Source organism: Globicephala melas, chromosome 15, assembly GCF_963455315.2.
Source record: "Globicephala melas chromosome 15, mGloMel1.2, whole genome shotgun sequence".
Classification (NCBI taxonomy): Eukaryota; Metazoa; Chordata; class Mammalia; order Artiodactyla; family Delphinidae; genus Globicephala; species Globicephala melas.
Window position 1 is genome coordinate 18,293,377 of NC_083328.1, and position 23,673 is coordinate 18,317,049.

Below are 23,673 nucleotides of genomic sequence, written 5' to 3' on the forward strand. Positions count from 1 at the left end.
CAAGGCATTCATACCCTTCAGGTACAGACTATTACCTGCAAAAAGCGATGAACACGAGAACAATGCCAGCTGCACTACTTGGAAGGATGAATTCTCCCTTTTTTATCTTCGAACCACTCGCAGCAGCCTTTCCACGGCTGTGAATCATCCATTCAAGGGAAGGGAAGGGAATAGAACATTAAATATAATTTATGTTTTGCTAATTGAAATCAAATACAAAATTCAGTCTCCCGTGAGTTGCCGTGCTCGTGTTTAAACAGGGCGGAAGTATCATTAACCTGATTCTATTTTAGTAGGTTGACTTAGCTTTTTCTGGATAGGAATGAATTCCTTTGTCAAGTTTCCCCACGGAAGAAGGGGATGTGGCTTAGTGACTCGCTCCAAGTCACAAGGATCAAGCTAGAGGAGACACTGCCGAAAAGAGAACCTAAACATGTCAACTTGGCATTTCTTTTCAGAGCCATGAGCTTTCAACCATATCGCCAGACAGATGCTTAAAATAAAAATCCTCCAGATCTCAAGGCTTAGGCCTCTGCCCTATTTCTCCAGAGAACTTTAGCCTACTGTTCTATGCAAGAGTGGATAAATTCTTTAAGGAGGTTTCCCCACTTTGATTTCCCAGGTCAAAATGGCTTCTTAACCATGGGCTAACCATTTTAAAAATGGATTCGCTTGTCCTATTTATGTGAGGATGCATACTTACTAGGCTTCTTTTTAAGCAGCACTTAAGGTCTTGATGTTCTGGGTTTATGGGGACAGGCAGACAGCCAGGAAGGTGGCACATGGACAGCAGGTGTGATTGAGGGGCTGAGCTAATAGGTGCCCACCCACCACAGAAGAGATGCTGGTAGGCTAGAGTAATGCTCATCCTTAGTTGGTGGAAAAACATCTTTAAAGCTTTCCTACCAGCAGCTGCTCCTTTGACCTCCTAAGTTATGAGATCATCCCTTACCTCGTTGTCACTGAACTCCCAAAGAGACCTATTCCTTCAAGGAAGCCATGAACCCTAGGGACCATGTCTCTCGGAAGTAATCCCCACAAAAGCATAAAAGGAGGGGAGGAAGGAGGATGAGGGGACAAAGAAATACACAGGTGAGACTTGCCTCATTCTCAATCCCACCTTCCATAAGATGGAATCTTTTGAAAGGATAGACGTCTGGGCCCTACCCTAGAAATTCTGATCCTTTAAAAAGGCTGCAGTGGGGCTTCCCTGGTGGCGCAGTGGTTGAGCGTCCGCCTGCCGATGCAGGGGACACGGGTTCGTGCCCCAGTCCGGGAAGATCCCACATGCCGCGGAGCGGCTGGGCCGGTGAGCCATGGCCGCTGAGCCTGCGCGTCCGGAGCCTGTGCTCCGCGACGGGAGGGGCCACAGCAGTGAGAGGCCCGCGTACCGCAAAAAAAAAAAAAAAAAAAAGGCTGCAGTGGAGCTTAGGAAGCTGTAGCGTGAAAACACCACACATCTGCCTCTGGTGTGTAACTAACTAGATCCACTCCTTGCTTTGCTTATAAAACAAGGCCCCAGACCAGCTAGCCCACAGTACACTCTTCTGATTAAGCAGGCGTTCTTTTTTCCAGTAGGTGTAGATGGGTACGTGTGTACGTATTTTTATATTTATCGTCTTTTACTTTGGTAGTAAAGGCATATATGTCGCCTTCAGCTCAATAACCACTTTCTTATCTGGAAAAAATTTATTTGTTTCTGAATCTGGCACGTCAGTCCATTCTTTGCCAGGATGGGTTAAGACAGGAGGGTACCGCACCCCTTACAGCAGTTGCTTCCTTTGTGCTATTTCAAGAATCATCCTGACCTGCAGACAGCATTCCCTGAAAGATTCTCTAATCTGGGTCTTTCCGGCTATCCCAGAGAAGGGATACTCCCAGAATTCGAGGGTAGGGGTAGAGGTGGGAATGGAGGGGACCAACACAAACACACCATCAAAACCCATTAATCAGATTGCATTAAGCTTTATAACAACACAGTTTTCAGTTAGCGGGAGAAATGACAGTTTAATAACAGCCGAACAGATCTCACTCCCCCCCAACTCATACATATTTCCAATTTTGCTAGAACAGTTCCTGGTTTTGGAGATCCGTGAAGAGCGCTTTATGTCAAATGTTGCATTTTAATGGAATCAAACTAATGGGAAGGGACATTTTATGCAGCAGCCCCTGATGGGGGCGTCCGCAGACAGCCCTTACCCTCCCCCACCCCCAGACACTGGATCTGATAAATGGAGTCAGCCCTCTTGTCACTGCCCCAATGTGTACCATCTCTGAATTAAGCAAAGGAAGCACGAGATGACCATGTAGGGGAGACGGTGGGACAAAGAGAAGGATGGTGACCGATCCCCTGTGGGTTGTGCTGCTAAAGGTTATTCACGACAAAAGACATGCCAGCTCTCTGGTCCTCGCCCCTCTGGGGACCCTAAGGGACAGAGCCCATCCTGATAGCATGTGTCAGAACCATGCGGCTGAGGGTCTTCAGGGATGGAGACCTCCCACCAAAATGACTGGCTTTCTTTTTTTCACTCCCAGAGATGGCATTCATCTTTCCCAACCTCAGGGCTCTGAGCTCTGCTGCAACCCCCCTGCTCTGAGAGCCGCCCTGTGATTCTGATTCTAAGGAGGCACAGGCTAAGCTTCTCCACCGCCCAGGATACTCACAAAGAGAGAGACTCAACCCCGCTTCGGGGGCTCCTAGAAAGGCTTCCAGGGGTGTCAGCGTTTTTTGGTGAGAAACATGCATGCCTCTGCCTTCATAAGGTGAGGAGGGAGTAAGTCAAAGGTTGTGGGACGAGACCTTTAAGGAGAAGGTTAGAGACACTTTAAGAGGGAGGACCTTGCTCCCTAGGAGTCCTGGAGCAATTGGCCACAATTAGTATTCTGGCAAGATGCCAAAGCAGAGGTTGCTAGAGCAGGGGCCTTTGCCAGATATGGGGCTAGAACTCGGGCTTCCCAGATTAAAGTGAGAGACTCCAGCCAAAAGTTGACCTTCCTTTCTTTTTTGTCATTTAAACAAACATTCATGCCACTGTCTCTGACCTTGACAACTATTTACGTGTCCTGTCTTCAGACTTGATTAACGAGCAGAAGACAAGAATTAGCAGTGGATTCTGGTGGCCATCTGGTCAACCAGATGCTGCTACCCAGGCAGGCCTGGTACCCTCATGAGTATGCCATGGGATCCATCCCTTTGCCTAAGTCAACAGCGTTGGAAGCAATCCTGATTGGACAAAGGAGGAGATCTACTTGGCACCCCAGCAAGCCTGAGGCTGCAGACCCTGGGGGATTCAGGACTCAGGTAAGGAGCCTCCCTAGCTATTCACCAGCCTTCCCTCCACATCTCTAGCCTCATTTGTCACCCTCTTCCTGTTCCCACTGGAAATTTTGACCAGTCATTTGGTAAAACATCATGTTGAAGGGTTTGTAGAATTTCCGCAGTCTGTGGATCACATCGGGGTCGATGCGGGGATGAGTCCGACCTTTGCTCTTGCCTAGGCACCTGGGGGCGCTGCTGTCTTCTGGCTTCTTTAGGCAAGGGAACCCCTTGGTTTTGTTGAAATAGAAATGCTTCTCAGTCACAACGCGCTTGAGGCCTAGAAAATCCTGTACTTTGGCCATTTCCCCGGCGGGGTCCACTATGAGTCGCTCACCGCTGACGAAGAGGATCTGAGAGAGGGGGAAATACTGGAGCCAGTTTTCCAGATGCAGAGCATAGATCCCTATTCGAATGGCGCTCCAGGAGGCATCGATCAGCCCTAGGGTCCGATTTTTGAAGGCCAGCACCTCGAAGGTGGGGATCTCGGGTTTCTTTGACAGTGTCTGGGTGTAATCGGAGATGGCCCTGGTCACGGGGTTTCTCACCACCACGATGAGTTTGATGTCCTTGGCCATGGAGTGGATGCGCTTGGGGGCCTCATTTGTCACAAAGTAACTTGGTGTCTTCTCCATGGTTAACTGCCCATCCAAAGTCTTAGGCATCACATTTCTGGAAGACGGAGGAAAACAAAAGAGTGATTATTCCTGTCCAGAAATAACTGAACTTGTTGCATGAAATGTATGATATAAATAGCCCAGTGGGGAGCTACCCAATAAAATTCATGTATACTTGGGAGTTCTTCTTGGACTATATATCCCTCTATAGTTCTGATTATAGTATTATCAGAAAAAGCAGCATAAAGCTTGCGCAATTCATTCATGGGAATCTTATGCACCTCCATTTAAATTTCTGCTCTATCTTTTACCAGTTATGTTTAACCTAGATCGACTCTTAATTTCTCTATGTATTAGTTTTATAATCTCTGAAATGAAGACAATGATAGCACCTACTTCACACAGTTGTAAAAAGATTAAGGGAGATAATGCTTTTAAAGCATTTAGCACAGAATCTGGCATGTGTAAGATCTTAATAAATCAGGGATATGATTGTTGTAGTATCTTTGAGAGAGCATTTGAGCTCAACAAGACCTCAAAGATGATCTAGTCCAGGGGTTGGCAAACTACTGCCTGCCTCCTGTCATTGTATGGCCCACAGCTAAGAATGATTTTTCATCTTTAAAGGATGGGGAAAAAAACAAAATAATAAGACTAAAATTTTGTGATGCATGAAAATTATATGTAATTCAAATTTCAATGCTTATAAATAAACTTTTATTGGAACATGGCCACACATTCCTTTCTGTGGCTTTTTGCATCTACATCAGCAGAGTGGAGTAGTTGCAACAGAGACTGTATGACATGCAAAGCTGAACACATTTCCTATCTGGCCCTTTAAGAAAACATTTCTTGACCCCTAACCTAATCCAAAGGCATCTTTATGCAAATGAGGAAACTGAAGCCCAGAGACAGGGAATCAGACAGGCTTTGTGACCTCAGCAATTTGAATCACATCTCTGAGCCTTATTATCCTCATCTGTAAAAATCCTAAAACTTGCTTCAAGTTCAGTTGAGGATGAAACGAATGACATATAGTGTGACAGCATCTAGCATAGAATTAGTTTTATACATGGAATTTCTTCTTTCTTGGCTCCCAAGGTTGCCCAGTGACCCAGTGATAGATCCCACAGCAGGAGGCATATCTCTTGGTTTCCTTTCCAAGGTTGCTTCTCCAAACCCACCCCTCCATCCACGTTTGCCTTCAGAGTGGCCTTGTCTTTCTTGGGAACTTCAAGAGATTAAAGTAGTTTGATGTACTTGTACCTGTCGGTACAGCAGGTCATCTGCCACCACGTGCTCCATCCATCTCCATTAAGTCCATTCACTTCCGAGCCTTGCACCAAAGTGGTACATTTAGGATTACACAAGACCTCTTTGTTATGATGACATGCTTTTAAGTGTCTCAGCTAATAAAACTTAATACAGACGAAGATCCCTCAGCTTCCCCTACCATAATTAAATGTATTTACTATTGCGTGTGTGGAGAAGGAAGGATTCTTCTTTTATCTCTAATTCACATGCTCTGTCAATAGTTAATTGCTACTGGGTTCTGAGCGTTCTCGGCAAGCATTTCTATCAGGCAACAGGCACTTGCCTAATGTAGAGAAATTCACATGGAGGTTGATGTGGTTCGTGTATAATGGTTGGGCAGTGAGGAGTTTTCAGATCAAAGCAATAGCCCTGGCCATAAATAATCATGCTCATCTTGAACTGATATTATCTCCCCAGTATTTTGAAAGTGTTCATGTTTGTGTGCCTGTTTGGCTCTTATCAGGTTTAATTGTGATGTTTGGAGGGGCGGGGCTAAGGACCACAGTTTTACGGGAGTCACGTGTGCCTGATTTAAGACTTCTGACGACCTATGTCACCTTGATGAAGTGCCTAAACCCACTCTGAATCTCCATTTTCTCATCTAAAAAATAGGGTTAAAAAGAGTCCCTCCCTTACAGGATTGTAATGAAGATTGAACGCGATAAGGCAGGTAAATCACTTAGAATACTGTCCAGTGAATGCCAGAATTTTAAGAGGCACAAGAGCATTGGCACAGCAATTCTTAGAGAAGAGTAAGGAGAAGATATTTCCGTTTGACCAAATGGAAAAGGTGAACAACGTGGGAACTAAGGAACTGATCTAGAAAAGAAGGATATTCTGATTCAAGCCAGTGTCATCAACCGTTCTTCCTGATCTGGAGGCTGGTGAGCAATGGGGAAGCTGCTACTAGTTCAGCTGAAGTTGAAAGAATATACTGATATCCTACTTTTCTTCCAGTTGGAGAGAGAGATTCTCTTCTTTTATTACAGAACTCATTTCGTAGTATAAAAATATTAAATAAATGTTGATGCAAAAAATGCTGAAGATAGATATTTTTACATGGCCTCTTCCAGACTTTTGCCCCTCAGATATATCTTGCTTCTTTTAATTTGCTGTATTTTTCTTTAGCAAGGAGCAGCTGCTAGGTTTTTCTTCTCCTCCAGTCTCTGCCAGTCACTTCTTAGACCTCAGTGTTGATCTTTACGTTGACAAATGCATCTCCTTCACTTCAGCTAATTGTTACAGTCTGTCAAGATCTGTGTTGATCTCGAGTCTTTTATCTGAAGCATCTGAGATAAATGGTACCCAGCCTATAAGCCGGCGTGTATAGGAGTAATTATGTGACTAGCTCAGTGCTCGGTGCAGAAGGCAATGAGAGGAGCGGGGCTAGAGAAGGCAATAGAGAAGGCAGAGGGAGCAGAGGCGCCTAAACGGCTTTGATCGTCATGTTACAGATGGATTACACCAGGCACTTGAGGACAGTTCCTGCATTGCGGGCACACATGGTAAAACCATCTATCTCATTAAGCCAAGATACAACTGTTGTTGCATGAGATATACAGGATTCTTTGCTGGTAAGAAGCTATCCAGTAACTGCTCAAAATCAATGGAGTAGCAGTACCCCCTTTCCAAAAATGATTCTGAATCAGTTATATTCATTCATTCATTCATTTGTTCCATAAACACTCACTTCCATAAATGGCAATATACTAGTGAACAGAACAGACAAGGTCCGTTCCCTGACAGAGCTTCCAGTGTTACTACGACATCTGATAAAAGGAGAGTTCTTTATAGCATCACATAAATGACTATTTTAATCAACACAGTGGGGTATCATCACTATTTCACTTTTAGAGAGAAGGAAACAGACTCAGAACCTAAAGATACTTTTTCGAAGTCTCACTGGGTGAGTATATCCTTGGTTCCTAAGCTCACTGGCCAAGCAAACACCTACCACCAGTTTCTGGCAAAGAGCAGGTGCTGAATAAATACCTGTTGAACGAATGGATGAATAAACCATTCATCTCCTGTCCTAAGGTGAGGCTTTGGTGTGATGGGTTTTGTTGTCCTAATCTGGTCATTTCTCAGGCCTTGTCCCCTCACCAGTCTTCTCACCTGGGCCCACGACCCAGCATCTATTTCTGTATCTATCCTAGTGTCTCTGTTCCTAAAAGACTAGAGAGGGCAGTCTACGTGTAAGACCAACTTCTCCCAAAGTGGGCTTTGGATGTTGTCTCCCTCTACTTTCTCAGGAATGATTCATCCCAAGTTTCCTTCTCTCTCCTGGTTTTAGGGAAGTTCTTCTCGACTGGGTCTGACATTTTGACTGCCCATGTTCTCACATCTCTATGTGCTTGAGGAATGGGGAGGAGACCAGTCATGCCACAGGGGAGTGAGCAAAGCTAAGGAAGTGAGAAAATAAGGTCAAGGGGTGGGGAGGGAAAGACCACAGGGGGTCTTAGGGGCCACGGGAAGACACTGGGTTTTATTCCATGTGTGATGAGAAACCACGGAAGAACATGAAACAAGACAACATAAAATTTACATTTTAAGAGATTTTTTTTTTTCCTGGCTGCTTTGCTGAGAACACACAGGCATGTGGCAAGAGCAGAAGGAAGGCAGCCTGTTAAGAGGCCATTTCAGGAGAGCAGGTTAGAGATGGGGGTGGCAGGAATGCAGGTGGAGAGGGCAACCTGGGAAGCAGTGTTCACAATTAGGATGTCTTTAAAAGGTAGGGCCAACAGTCCTTTAGGATGGTTGGGATGTGTGTGCAAGAGAGAGAGAGAGTACCATAGAAGACTCCAAGATTGCTGGCCTGAGCTAATGGGTAAGTAGTAGTGCAGTTTATTGACGTGGAGACAACTGAGAAAGAAGCTAGTTTCAGGGGAAGATACCAAGTCTGATTTTGGACTTGGAATCTGAAATACTCAAGCGAAGGAGTTGAGTAATCATCCTGATACAGGAGTCTGGAACTCAAGGGAGATCCCAGTTGGAGGTGGACATTTATATCATGAGTTCACAGCCCACCTGCCAGAAAGTAGGGTGAAGGAATGTCAGATTCTCTTCACCTTCACGAGTAGAAGGTGGGACCTAACCTCTGCCTATCTGGGGAGTTCTCCTGGATAAGGAAAAGCATTCAGATGCTGGTGTGCAAAGCAAATCTTTAAATTCCATAGCAAAGATTTTCACTAACTCCTTTGAATGTCCAGGGTCTTTGATAACTTCCTGTATTACAGAGCTTAGGAGAATGTCATAATATGGTTGGTTCCCACCCCTCCATGGCTAAGCTCAGTTTCCGGAAGCCAAGGGCAATGTTTTATTCACCTTTGTATCCCCAGTGCCTGCCGCGTGGCAGCTGCCCCATAACTATGTGTGGTTATTAGATGAACGAACGAATGACATACGAATGGAAACAGGATCCCCAGCAGTCAGGAGAATTGGGGCAGCTTGGAGGGCTCCTCTAAGTAGGTTTCCCTCACGTGGGGTTCAGTGTTTCTGAATTCCAAGCCATCCCTCATCTGAAGGACCCTGCACTGCAGTGTGTACCATATGGTGAGAAAACACTGCATCTGGGCTTGGAACGGCTCGTTAACAGTATCTGGGGTTCTCAGAGCAGCCGTGACATCAGCGTCAACACACAGTCCTGAAGCGAGAATCAGCCTGCAAGATCACACAGCTGCTCTCACAACCCCAAATGTTTATGAGACACGATCCAACTCGCTCGCCCTCCACCACCTCCACTCTGCTGGTGGGGGAGCTGGGCGGAGCACAAGCCCCATCTGGATGCAGGTCAGCATCCAGGGCTTCATAGGAAACAACAATAATAGCGATCCTACAGTAGTTATCATACGCCATTTATCCAGTGCTCACTCTGTGCTGTTTGGTGGTTGAGAGTTCAAATTCGGACACCAGATCAATGTCTCTAAGCACGTTCAGACACTGGGCTCTACAGCCTGGTGGTTAAGAGCATAGCCTCCAGAGGAACCAAATTTGGATCCACTTATTAGCTCTGTGACTCCGGGCAAATTACTAACCCAAGTTGCATTATCTGGAAAACAGGCGTCATACTGATAATACCCATTTCATAGGGATTTTGTGACAATGATATGAGTTAATGCCTAAAAGATTGCCTCACAGATAGTAGGCTTACAATACATTAGCCGTGAATTTTTAAAACAACTTTCTTAAGAAGGTACTACTACTACTTCACCACTTCAGAGGTCAGGAAACTGAGGCTCAGTGAAATTGATCTGTTAGTCCAAAGTAACAGGAGGTAGCGTTGAAATTCAACCCCAGGTCTGTCGTGAACTTTAGCCAGAGCTCTTAGTTACTGCCTGGCAATGCTTAACCAAACGACAGAGGCTCAACAAGGTTACGTGACTGGCCCAAGGTCACTCTGCTGGTGGATGGCAAAGCTGAATCTTAAACTGAGCCTCATTATGTGTGTTGTAAAGGTGGGCTGTCACTGACTCACCACTGGGAGTTACAGAAACCCAGGCCAGAAGCCCCAGAAATTCTTGCCAGATCAAACTCCATCATTCAGTTTGCGACATCTCTCTCCGGGGCGTCATCAATTGAAGCAAATGGACACCATCACGAATGCCGAGGGAGAAGGCAGTCACCCGTATTAGATGTAAAGAGCCCGTGCTCTCTGGAAGGGTTAGCAGCTGAGCTTGCCTTTCGCTTGCCTGAGTCAGAGGTATATGGGCACCTCACATTCTCCCAAATGCATTATCCAGTGGGGTAAATGGTGCATAAATGAGCAATATTTTCTGAGGCCTCCAGATAAACTGTAACCCAAGAGAATGGTGGTTAGAGCCAGGGCATGAGGTAAGGCTGTTTCTTCTGCACCGAGGAAAGAAACTTAGAAATTCAATCGGGCGCCTGCTACTGGCCAAGCATCGAGACGGGCAATTTCACATATTATTCTGGCTGAACTGCACAAGGAGCATACAATTCACTGAGCCCATTATAGAGATGTGGAAACTGAGTCAAAGAGACAATAAACCCCGCTCAGGACTACTTTTCGGCTTCATTCTTTTGGAAAGTTCATGCTGCTTTTCAAATCCAAGTTTATGAATCCTGGAATCCCTGAAGATGAAAAGTCAAACCCTTTGGAAACCACATTTCTTACGTAAACACCCAAGAAAAGCAGCCTTTGCCAGGGCCATACGGCTAAGGACCAAACTGAAGGTGAGACAGAAGGGATCCCAAGTTATAGCTCTGACTTAAGAATTAACTTGCAAATGCATTTAGGACAAGGACTTTTCCCTCTCTGGACCTGTACCATGAAAGGGCTGTGTTAATATGAACTCCCTCATTCATTCCAACGAGTGTTTGCCGGCGCTTATGATGTCGGGTATATAGCGATGCCAAAGCAGGCATGGTACCTGCCCTGCAACAGACTGCGAGTCCTTTGAAGGACACACCTGAACTTCCCATTTTTGTAAAGTGGTCTGTGCTTCAGATGAGGCATCTCTGGTGCGGGCAGCGGTCGCTTTTCAGACAAAATCACACCTGCCACCAAGAGGGAGAAGGAGGTGACAGAAAAGTGAGGGCAGAGGAGAGGAAAGGAGGGAGAGAGCGGAAGCAAAGAATGAAGGCACCTAGAAGCGACAGGAAGGAGAAATGAAGACAAGAGGAAGGAAAGGACTGAGGAAGGAAGGGGAGGAAGAAGGCAAACAGAAGGAGCTGGGCTTTGAAGAAACACAAAGAATTTGAATAACTGGAGAAGAATGAGGAAAGCATTCCAGTTTTGAATGACACATGACCACAGTGTTGTTGTTTTCTTTTTCAGTACGCGGGCCTCTCACTGCTGTGGCCTCTCCCGTTGCGGAGCAACGGAGCTCAGTGGCCATGGCTCACGGGCCCAGCCGCTCTGCGGCATGTGGGATCTTCCCGGACCGGGGCACGAACCCGCGTCCCCTGCATCGGCAGGCGGACTCTCAACCACTGTGCCACCAGGGAAGCCCGACACATGACCACATTGTGGCAGAAAAGAGCAAACCCGGATCCCAGGCACTTCTGTGGTTTTAAAGTTTGTGCCAGGCAGGTACAGATATTTTAGGATCTATGAAGGAAAAAGAGAGAAAACCATTTATCTGTTCATGAATTTGGCAACTGTCGTGTGCCAGGTACATTAGGAGATAAAATGAAGAGCAAGATGTGCCCTGAAGAAGTTCACATCTCCTGAAAGAATAAAAATAGTCTGTGAGGTCTATCCTTGTCTCTGAGGATTCACGGAGTCCCATGAGTTTCAGGTGGAGAATCACTCCTGGCTGAGGGTCGACTTGATTCCAGAGTCCACAGTCACCTCCTTTAGAAGCTTGTCAGTGGGTGCTCTTCCTGACAAAGGCGGGTGGCTCAGCGTTTGACTTCGGGGTTCCATCTCCGAACCACAAGTGGCTTTAGTAACTCATTTCATGTCTTTTATCCTCAGTTCCATCATCTGTCAAATGGGTATAATAGCATCTCCTCCTCATTCAGAAGAAAAGGTATCAGGCATCCTGGCACAGAGCAAGTATTGGTAAATGTCCCCCCTTGTTATTGCTGCTAGTGTAACGTAGCACATAGTAGGTACAAACAAATTTATTTGTTGAATGAGTGAAGGAGACCAGCCTTGCTTAAACTCTGAATCTAAATAACTATTACTGGTTGCCTAATATATACACCCCTCTGTAAATGATGACCCTGATTCATGGAAACCCACGTCTTCAGTGGGCGTTGATACGACCCACTCTGAGGGCACCAAACAGCTTCTGTTTAGCATAGATTCCAGTGAATTCCTAGAAATCTCTTTCTCCTCGCCATCCCAGGCTGCCCAAGCACTTGGGAAGCTTCAGTGCTAGGCAGAGCTTGGCCACTTTATGGGGCCCATACCTCAAATGGCACAAATCCTAGGCTTGCTTTTATTTCTCCTTGTCACCCCTGGCTTTTCCCAGTTCCCCCCCAGGGCTTCAGCATCAATAGGCCACCATATGACAGAAGCTGACTTGTTCATATGGATTTTGTTTTTGTTTTTGTTTTTGTGGTACGCGGGCCTCTCACTGTTGTGGCCTCTCCCGTTGCGGAGCACAGGCTCCGGACGCGCAGGCTCAGTGGCCATGGCTCACGGGCCCAGCCGCTCCGCGGCACGTGGTATTCTCCCGGACTGGGACACGAACCCGCGTCCCCTGCATCGGCAGGCAGACTCTCAACCACTGCGCCACCAGGGAGGCCCCATATGGTTTGATTTAGAAAACACATATGGACAAAAAACAACTATGAATTTGACAATCCCTTAAAATGAATTTGTGACTGAGTCATCACCACTGAATCTACATTTTTGAATGTGGCCATGTGTGCGCGTATGTGTGTGTATGAGATTTTTATTGATGTAGTTTATACTCAGTGTTTGGTATCTATAGGGATGTGAAGGTCCCTGCAATAATTCTCAAGCCCACAGGTTGGGAAGCAGGGTTCTAAAATCTAAACCTTTGCCTACTTACAACCTCAGCTCCATCAGTGCCTTCTTACCCACAACTCTCCCTCCAATCCCTCCTCTCTTGTTATTGGACCATCTCACTCCAGAGATTCGAAAACAAGATGCTCCCTGATTTTGAATTCACAAGATTACGGCTCACTTCACCTGCCCCTGACTGGGGATTCCACCCAGAGTATACTTCTCTGATCCTTTATTCATACACATTCAAAGAGCGTCCCACTGCAGAACCTCACACACCAACTTCTATTAGCTGTTTTATTGTATTTTCTTTCCTCGGGCTCGGCGTTTCAAAGGGCAGGTGCCACAATTAAATGATGATTATGGAGGCGTCAGCGGTGTCTGCCTGGGCACCTTGTGCTCACGATTTAACAGACGGTGACAGGAGAGGGCTCCTCTCGGGAAGGCCCCGTTCCAGGTCTCTCCGCCGCACACCGCACTCCCAGCTGTGCGTCTGCTCATCACTGCCTTGGGGGTGCTGCCAGCCCTGCTTCCTTCTCACCTGCATCCTGCGGCTGGCCAAGCCCTGCTTGCTCCTGCTGAGTCTGCCCCTGTCACCCTTTGCATGTCTCAGCCCTACTGTGTGGCTCTATCCTGGCTCTGCCATCCTCACTCTAACGGACTTTGGGAAACTTATTTAACCACGTCAAGCCTCAGTTTCCTCATAAAATGGGTATCACAAGCAAGACCTATCTCAGAGCATGTTTTATGAAGGTTGAAAGGGCCAGTGCTTATGATGCTGCTGTAGAATGAATGTGTGTGCCCCCCTCCACACAAGTCATATGTTAAATCCTAACACCCAATGGGATGGTATTGGGGGTGTGGCCTTTGAGAGGGGATTAGGTCATGAGGGTGGAGCTCTCATGAATAGAATTAGTGCCCTTATGAAAGAGACCCCAGAAAGCTCCCTCCCACCTTCTGCCGTGTGAGGGCATAGTGAAAAGATAGCCCTCTATGAGCCAGGAAGCAGGTTCTCACCAGGCAGTGAATCTGTCAGCATCTTGATCCTGGAATTCTCAGCTTTTAGAACTGTAAGAAATAAATGTTTGCTGCTTAAGCCCCTCAGTCTATGGTATTTTTGTTACAGCAGCCAGAATGAATGAAGGCTTAAGCACAGAGCCTGGAAGGAATTAACTGCTGAGTACAAGTGTTAATTATTGTTGCTATTATATATGAACCCTGTTTACTCACTGTGCATTCACAGAGAATGCCATCTTAGGACCTGTGCTGACCGTGAGGTTATTTCATGTTTATCTCACATGCATCCTTAAAACAAACTTTGCTTTTGTAAATAATTTGTACGTGTCTCTTCCTTGTGATGCAAGGAATCTAACTGGCTAGACCGATATATATATAATAAAGCACTGGATGTTTTATTGGTGGAAGGGCTGCTCAGGTCGACTCATGCCTGCCCATGGAAACTTGTTAAATAACTCGGTCAAGATGGAGGCATCCATGCATATGAAGGACAGGTGTGAATGGTGCTGGGAAGAACAATATTTTGTCACATGGCCAGGCATCAACTCTAGTGTTGAAGGAAACTTGTTCTCTCCGCCAACAGAATGCAGCCCAGAAACCCCCCTTTTCCCTACATTTGGCCAGGATGGCAGGACCTGCTCTCCTACAAAGTGCCCAAGTAAGAGCCTTCCAGGTGTGTCCTTGAGATATTTCCTTCATAAGGGTGCATCCCCAAATCAAGATCTCTAGCTTCAATGATGTAAAGCACAATCATAAATTCATCAGTGCACCCTACTGTGCCTGTACTTAGACCTGACTTTCACAGCTTGGAGCGCATGAAATACTCAACAGATTTTCAAACCCATCCATCTGATCATATAACAGATGGAGAAATGACAAATAGGAAAGAAGATCAGTGCACAACTAGAAAGATATACATAAACAGGCACACATACTGTGCCCCAAAGATTGAAGATTCTAATGTTATATCATCACATATTCACGCACACTGATCTCCTACGGAGGGTTTCTCTTTTTCACACACACACACACACACACACACACACACACCCCTCTACTCGTCCCACAACTGGCTCCTTCTTATTATTCAAGTCTTGGCTCAAACATCACCTACTCAGAGGGCAATCCCCTTCCCCAGGCACCATCTAAATCACTCTCCTTCACACCAGCCTCTTTTGTTCCCTTCCTAGGGCTTCTTGTTATCTGACATTATCTTGCTTATGTGTTCATTTTCTTGTGTCTTGTCTGTCTGTCCTAAAGGAAACAAGCTCCCGAGAAGGAAGACAGTTGGGCACTTCTGTATCCTGCTGAATCTCCAGCATCTCGCTTAGTGCCTAGAACTGAGACATAGGTCTCAATAAATATTTGCCCAATGATGGAAGAGATGAAGGAAAGAAGAGGGAAAAAAGCACAGTTGGAAAGAAGAGAAGGGAGAATAAAGGAAAAGAGGAAGGAAGGAGGAGAGGGAGGGAGGAAGGCAAGGAGGAAGGATAGGAGGAAAGAAAGTTAGGAAGAAGGATGGAGAGAGCTGGCTTCTTCCCATCATTCAGGTCTCATATTAAGTGTCTGGCTTTGGATTATTATGAAAGCCACTAGCCACATGGAACTATTTAAATTTAAATTAATTAAAATTAAATTGAATTAAAGATTTAATTTCTCAGGGACTATAGCCACATCTCAAGTGCACAATAGCTACAAATGGCCAATGGCTACTGTGCTGGAGGTACAGCTCTAGTATATTCCATCATCACGTAACATTCTATTGGGTAACGCTGGTCTGGTCCATCAGCTATGATTTTTGTGACATCAACATACCACTCAGAAGTCATCTCTCAGAGAGGCTTTCCCTGATCATTCTATCAAAAATCATGCCCGCTCCAAGTTACTGTCTATCCCATTGTCTGGTTTCTCTTCTTGTTCACACCGTGTGGCATTGGTCAAGATTTGGAACTATCTACTTCGCTCACCAGTTCACATGATTTCTGATGCCCTTCCACCCGGAACTGAACTCTGCAATGGCAGGACTTTGTCTTACTCACTAGGCACTATATCTGTCTCTAATGGAGCACTGTATATAACAGGTACTTAATAAATGACAATGAATAAACGAATGACCCCTCTGGATGTGCACATTTACATTTTTACACATGTTACTCATTTCATGCACCCATGCAGCAAGACAAGGGCAGTGAAGCAAGGTCTAAGCTGGTGGTAGGTGGGCCTCCATCTCTTCACCTCCAGCTGGTGAGAAGGTGGGAAAGGCTGAGAGCTGATGCTGCCTCTTGCTCACGGCCCAACCCCCTTCACTGAGGCTCTGCACATCTTGCCAGACTTCTCAGGGGCTGGACTCAGCGTCCTGGCCAGGCTCTAGCACCAAGGGGCGGGAGCCTTGGGAAAATCCAGGTCCACGGAGCTGTGCTGCTGGCTGGCTGGGGAGGAGCACATACAAAGTCACAGCCTTGGGTTTACCTGGTGGCGCAGTGGTTGAGAGTCCGCCTGCCGATGCGGGGGACGCAGGTTCGTGCCCCGGTCCGGGAAGATCCCACATGCCGCGGAGCGGCTGGGCCCGTGAGCCATGGCCGCTGAGCCTGCGTGTCCGGAGCCTGTGCTCCGCAACACGAGAGGCCACGACAGTGAGAGGCCCGCGTACCGCAAAAAAAAAAAAAAAGTCACAGCCTTTGCTGCATGTCTGATCAATTGCCTACAAACTTCTTCCTCTCACATCTATCCACAGTGACACCGCAGTCATGGTATCAGCATGTTAAGGAAGCTCCATTTCTGGAGGATGTTTTCAGGGGGAATGAATATTCCCTTGCTGTTCTCTTTTTACGCTCCTCCCTAGACCCTCTCACAATAGTCCTGGCAGAGTAAGATTCTACTTATGCTGAAAGATCCCAGGGAAGCAGGACACTGCCCCCAGATGACTGTGGATCTCATCTTCTGCCTGGACTCACTCTTCCTGGTCTACAGAATTTTTGGTCCCATTCCGGAGCTCAGTGCACACTTGATATGCTGCCTTGGGAAACGGGCTTCCTCTTTACTTGGCAACCTGTGTGGATGTGTTCTCAATAAGCCTCAAACCTGTGTGCCTTGAATTGGGTAGATATGCTACTCTGATTCCAGGGGAATCAGATGTTTCCCTTTCTAGGTCCAGATGGCTGGCTTAGTTGCAGAAAAACATAATACCATTGACTCCTCTACAGACAGATGTTTCCCACTGCCTACAGCTCCCCATCTGCCTTCAGTCACCCCTGACCGTCTTTCATCATTAGTCTCATAGCTTAGCCCTCCTGCACAGAGCCCGGTCTCTTTGGGTGAATATGTATGCACTTGGGAGTATGGTGACACAAATAGTATACTACCCCATGCAGCATTCTAAAATTTGGGTTTCTGCTCGGTGCTTTGTGACCACCTAGAGGGGTGGGATAGGGACGGTGGGAGGGAGACGCAAGAGGGAGGAGATATGGGGATATATGTATATGTATAGCTGATTCACTTTGTTATAAAGCAGAAACTAACACACCACTGTGAAGCAGTTATACTCCAATAAAGATGTTAAAAAAATAAAATAAAATTTGGGTTTTCTACTCAAGAATCCTTCTTGATCTCTACGTCTGTGTCTCTATTTCTGCTTTGCAAATAAGATCATCTATATATGTATACGTATAGCCGATTCACTTTGCTGTACGGTAGAAAGTAACACAACATTGTAAAGCAACTACACTCCAATAAAGTTAATTTAAAAAAAGAAAAAGAAAAAAAGAATACTTCTTGAGATTTTCCCTTATCAGTTCACTTCCCATTTTTAAATGGATGTTGCGTTCTATAGCATATGCAAACCCCAGTTTACTTAGCCATTTCCCTGTAAAGGCTCCTTGCATTGTCATCAGTTTTCCATGACGGCAAAGAAGGCTAACGCGAGCACCTTTGCACACGCCTCTCTTTGTACGTACCCATTCGAGTATTTTCCTAACGCAGCCCTCCATGGTGGTCATGCCAAAGTATGCTCCGCTCATACCGTGTGAGGATATATACCCCTGTCCCCTCACCAGCGCCTAATGGTACTGACCCTTTTTATTTCACCAACCTGGTGAGAACCATCCTTCAGGACTCAGCCCACATGCCCTGTTTGCCCCAGGATGACAAGACACTTCCCTGCTGTGGACTCTGCTGCCTGGTCTATTTCTACCATTGACTCATCCCACAATATGGCACATATGTACTTCCTAGTCTCCTTTATCAGACTCTGAGCAACTTGGGGAAAAGGCCAAAATGGCTCCCAGGAAAAGCTTGCTTGGTTGGACCAGATTAATCCCCCTGCTCTTTCCAGATGCTATAACAGACCTTTGCCAGGAATGCTTGTGCCCCTGGCAGCACCAGGAACAGGTGGAGTGTCATGTGAACCTTGGGCATTGAGAAATATTGATGGGAAAATAATCTATGCAGAAGTGAGTGTGACTGGGTGTAACCAAGCAGAAGTAAGGGAGGGACAAAACTCAAAGGAAGGGTCTGCTGGCAAGAATAAACTGTAGCCAGGCCCTGCTGACCCCCGCACGTCAGTTCGTCGGTGAGGAGTGCTGTGCTCTGGCCACAGCCCTGCCGTGCGCCCCCTGCACTCTGCATTTTAGCCTCTTAGAATTATCTTGCCATTTCCTGGAAACAATGGATTTTGTCATATCTTAGATTTTGCATATGATGTTCCAACTTCCTGAAATACCCTTTCCTTCCTGCCCACTGACTGGTGGAGCCCTTGTTCATGGCCTGCCTGATCCAAAGGCCTCCTCCTCTGTACAGCTTCCCTGGAACATATATAATATAGTATAGTATAGCATAATATAATATAATATAATATAATATGATGTAATATAATATAAATATATCATAAATATATACCAACCCATAAATTACTGATAGCGTTGCATCTATCTGTGTGAAGCTCCCCACCATCTCAAACGTTCCCGGATGTTGTGCCAGAGGGGTAGGTGAGAGAAAGAAAGAGGAAGAAGGGGAGGAACAGTGAGTACGTGAGCATTCCGGGAAAATACCACATTGGTAATTAGATGGTCGGCCTGGAAATGATTCTCATCATTTCTGCTAATTGACTGACCAAAACCAGTCTTGTGACCCCCACCCACCCACAAGGGAACAAGAAAGCTGAGAGTTACTAGAGAAATGACCTAAAGACTAAAAAACCCACTCTCCTGAATTTTGAGTTTGCTATTCTCTTGCGTGTGGCTGTATCATATGTTGCATTTCTAAACAATATGCTGTTTAGTTTTGTTGGGTTTTTTTCAAAATGGCATAATACTCTAGTCTTCTGTTAAGTTTTTTAAAACTTAAACAATATCTTTATAAAATCTATTAATGCCATTGCAGTTACTGTTAGTGAATCCATTTTCACTGCCGTATAATATTCCATTGCGTGGACATGGCATTATTTATCCATTTTTTCTGATGATGGACATTGGGGTTGTTTGCTTTATGAACAATGCTGCTATGTAAGTTCTTGTACATGCCTCCTGGTATAAAGGGGAAGAATCTCTCTTGGGTATTTTCCAACTAATGGAAATACTGAATCATGAGCTCTGAGATGCTTACCCTTATAAGATGATGGTGCTTAAGTTATATTCCCTCCACCTGTGCAGAAGAGCTCACATTCATCCTCCTTGTGACTTAATGTCTGCTACTGTCTTACTTTGAATTTCTCTCAGTTTGGGAGATCTTTTTCATTTATTGATGATTTGTGTTTCCTCCTTGTTGAAATATCTGTATCTTTTGCCCATTTTTCTAATGGATTGTTTTTCTTTTTTTATTTATAGGGGTTCTTTGTGTATTCTGGGTACTATGCCTTTGTTATGTAGATCGCAATGATCTTCTCCCAGTTTGTGGCTTAACTTATGACCTTCTTTATATGTATTTGATGGTCAAAAGTCTTAACGTTAAAGTAGATTAATTTACCACTCTTGTGGCTAGCACTTTTGTTTCTTATTTAAGAAATCCTTATCTACCTGAGAATGAAAATATATATATATATATATGTGTGTGTGTGTGTGTGTGTGTGTGTGTGTGTATGGAAATTGAAGGAAAAAATTATGTGGCTCTCTGGGAGAAACCTGTTCTAAGCAGAGGAAACAGTTAGTGCAAAGGTCCTGGGGTAGGAGGGTTCTTAGTGTGCAGAGAGGCAAGGTGGAGGCCAGTGGGACTGGAGACCACGGCAGAAGATGAGATCAGAGAGGTAATGGGAGGCCTGATGATGAAACTTCATTCTGAGTGTGATGGGAAGTCCTTGGAGTTTTTTGAGCAGAAGACTAAGTGTCATGATCTGAATTGCAATTTTCCAGGACCACTTTCCACAGATGAATTGGAATTGACTGCACAGGGATTTAGAAGCTGGGAAGCTCTGAGGAAGCGATTGCAGCTGTCCAGATAAGAGATGATGGTGGGAGTGATGTAGTGGGCAGAGTCTGGGCATACTTGGAAGAAAGAGCTAATAGAATTTGCGGATGGATTGTATTTGGACTGTAAGGGGAATGGGAGGTGTTAGGGTGACTCCAAGGCAACAGCCCCGAGCAACTGGGTTGGAGGAAGACATTGAGAGAAGATCTGGGTTTAGAGTGGGGGAAGATTAGGAGCTCTGCTTCAGACACGTTATGCTTGAGATGATTTTAGACATCCAGATGGAGATGCCTGGCAAGCAGTGAGTCTGGAAGAGATCTGGGTGGAGAAATACTGAATGTTGCCAACACACACAGATGGTATACGCTAAGGTGTATACAAAGACGAGGAAAGGCCCAAGGACTGAGCCCTGTGACACTTCTACATTCATCTCTGGGGTTGGGGGTGTGGGGAGATGGACATGCCAGGAGATGAGCCTCGGAGAGCAGGTGTCTCCAGATGGACAGGACATTTCTGTCCCAGCTGTGTGCTAATTTCTGAGTCCCAGACCTGTGATGCACTGGCAGGGTACCGGTGCCGTGCCCTGTTGCTCCCTCCTCTCTCTTCCTCTACCCCTAGACGAATTACTAGTGCCAGTTAATGTTTGCTCTGGCTCATAAATCCATAATGCCTACCACACAAACCTCAACGGCCTGTAATTGAGACGCACAAACATGCAGAAAAGATTGTGTGCGTGGAAGGTATAAATGATGCTGTCACCCGAGGCTGCTGCAGGAAACAGGGCCACCGACATGGTGACTGCATTCTGCATTTACTACCTAAACAGCCTGCCTCCCTTTGCGGCTGCCACCCTGGAAGGTAGAGGAAATTAGCTGTCAATATTTTACAGCTGGTTATTTGCAGGAGTAAATCACAGCTCATTTTGCCACGGAGTCAATGGAAGGAGCATGAGTTTCTTTTTCTTCCAGGGGTTGTTTGTGATGTCATCTTCCTGGTTTCATCCTGCATTTAACTTAGTCCTCAGCATGTTTGTGTCTTTGTAGTATAAGTTATTCTGTGTCTCCTGGATGGGCAGGAGTGGTGGGATGGGGGTGGGGTGGAGAAAGGAAGCAGGATTTCTCTTAGTGCTCCAACACTGGGGCCCACTGGGTACCAATGCTCATCAATCAGCAATTTATTCATTCATTTACTAAGCAATTTCTGACTGATCACTGTATAACAGATGGTCTGCTAAGTCCCAGAAGATGAAGATCAGTATTACCCGTCCCTGTCATCAAGGAGTTCCACAGCCTATTTGGGAAATCCCTGACAATACCTAAAACGTACTCATACCAACAAATGTTCTGTATAATATTTACTGAGATCTTACTATATGTTCCAAGTGTTTTACAGAATTAAATCCATTTGCTGTGCAAAAGCTTTTAAGTTTCCTTAGGTTCCATTTGTTTATTTCTGTTTTCATTTCCATTTCTCTAGGAGGTGGGTCAAAAAGGATCTTGCTGTGATTTATGTCATAGAGTGTTCTGCCTATGTTTTCCTCTAAGAGTTTGATAGTGTCTGGCCTTACATTTAGGTCTTTAATTCATTTTGAGTTTATTTCTGTGTATGGTGTTAGGGAGTGTTCTAATTTCATTCTTTAACGTGTACCTGTCCAGTTTTCCCAGCACCACTTATTGAAGAGGCTGTCTTTTCTCCATTGTATATCCTTGCCTCCTCTATCAAAAATAAGGTGACCATATGTGTGTGGGTTTATCTCTGGGCTTTCTATCCTGTTCCATTGATCTATATTTCTGTTTTTGTGCCAGTACCATACTGTCTTGATTACTGTAGCTTTGTAGTATAGTCTGAAGTCAGGGAGCCTGATTCCTCCCTCAGAATGGTAGAAAACATTTTCAAATGAAGCAACTGACAAAAGATTAATCTCCAAAATATACAAGCAGCTCATGCAGTTCCATATCCAAAAAACAAACAACCAAAAATCCCAAAATGGGCAGAAGACCTAAGTAGACATTTCTCCAAAGAAGACATACAGATGGCCAACAAACACATGAAAGGATGCTCAACATCACTAATCATTAGAGAAATGCAAATCAAAACCACAATGAGATATCACCTCACACCAGTCAGAATGCCCATCATCAAAAAATCTACAAACAATAAATGTGGAGAAAAGGGAACCCTCTTGCACTGTTGGTGGGAAAGTAAATTGATACAGCCACTATGGAGAACAGTATGGACGTTCCTTAAAAAACTACAAATAGAACTACCATATGACCCAGCAATCCCACTACTGGGCATATACCCTGAGAAAACCATAATTCAAAAAGAGCCATGTACCACAATGTTCACTGCAGCTCTATGTACAATAGCCAGGACATGGAAGCAACCTAAGTATCCTTGGACAGATGCATGGATAAAGAAGATGTAGCATATATATACGATTGAATATTACTCAGCCATAAAAAGAAACGAAATTGAGTTATTTGTAGTGAGGTGGATGGACCTAGAGTCTGTCATACAGAGTGAAGTAAGTCCGAAAGAGAAAAACAAATACCATATGCTACCACATATATATGGAATCTAAAAAAAAAAAAAAAAAGGTTATGAAGAACCTAGGGGCAGGACAGGAATAAAGACGCAGATGTTGAGAATGGACTTGAGGACACAGGGAAGGGGAAGGGGAAGCTGGGACGAAGTGAGAGAGTGGCATGGACTTATACATACTACCAAATGTAAAACAGATAGCTAGGGGGAAGCAGCCGCATAGCACAGGGAGATCAGCTCGGTGCTTTGTGACCACCTAGAGGGGTGGGATAGAGAGGGTGGGAGGGAGGGAGACGCAAGAGGGAGGAGATATGGGAACATATGTATATGTATAGCTGATTCAATTTGTTATAAAGCAGAAACTAACACACCACTCTAAAACAATTATACTCCAATAAAGATGTTAAAGAGAAAAAAATTACAGCCTAAACTCACCTTAAAAAAAATAAAAACATGACTAAACCCATTTAACTCTTACAAAAATCCTCTGGGGTAAAAATTACTTTTATCCCTATTTTACAGAAAAGGAAACTGAGGCACAGGGCAGTTCACTGACTTGTCTAAGGTCACACAGATGGCAAGATTCCAATAAGGCAGCTCCCTTAACTGCATCAGTGCTACCTTTTGATATGCAAACAAGCAAGAGGAAGAGGGTTAATTATGATTAAGCATCTATTACATTTGCTTTACGATGTAGAGCTGTGTTTGGTGATTTCTACAACAAATCCTTTAATTTCTAATTCTGGAAAATAAGCTCTATGATTTTACTCATTTTACCAAAACATTAGGCTCAGAGAGTGATCCAAGGATACCTAAATAACATGCCACCAGGCTGAGATTTGAAGCCAGAATTTTCCGACTCTACGCCAAGCTCTTTTCATGCTGCCGTGGGATGACGGTTGTTGCAGACAAAGGTCTGTTCAAGGCACCACGGAACAGGGAATATCTAACCCCTGAGAGTTCCGGAGGTGAAGAGGGGGCAGCTAGTCTAAATTGTGAAGACAAAAAAGAACAGTTTAGATAATCCA

At 45.1% G+C, this 23,673-nt stretch overlaps 1 protein-coding gene across 1 annotated transcript in view; it reads right to left on the reverse strand.

Moving 5' to 3' along the window:
* Window positions 1-1,949: 1,949 nt before the first annotated feature.
* Window positions 1,950-23,673, reverse strand: part of HS3ST4 (heparan sulfate-glucosamine 3-sulfotransferase 4) — a 385,593-nt gene continuing 363,869 nt past the window's right edge. Inside the window, exon 2 of the mRNA XM_060284437.1 lies at window positions 1,950-3,988. Within this exon, the coding sequence (XP_060140420.1) occupies window positions 3,352-3,988 (637 nt within the window). The 3' untranslated portion in view covers window positions 1,950-3,351. The remainder of the gene's footprint in view (window positions 3,989-23,673) is intronic.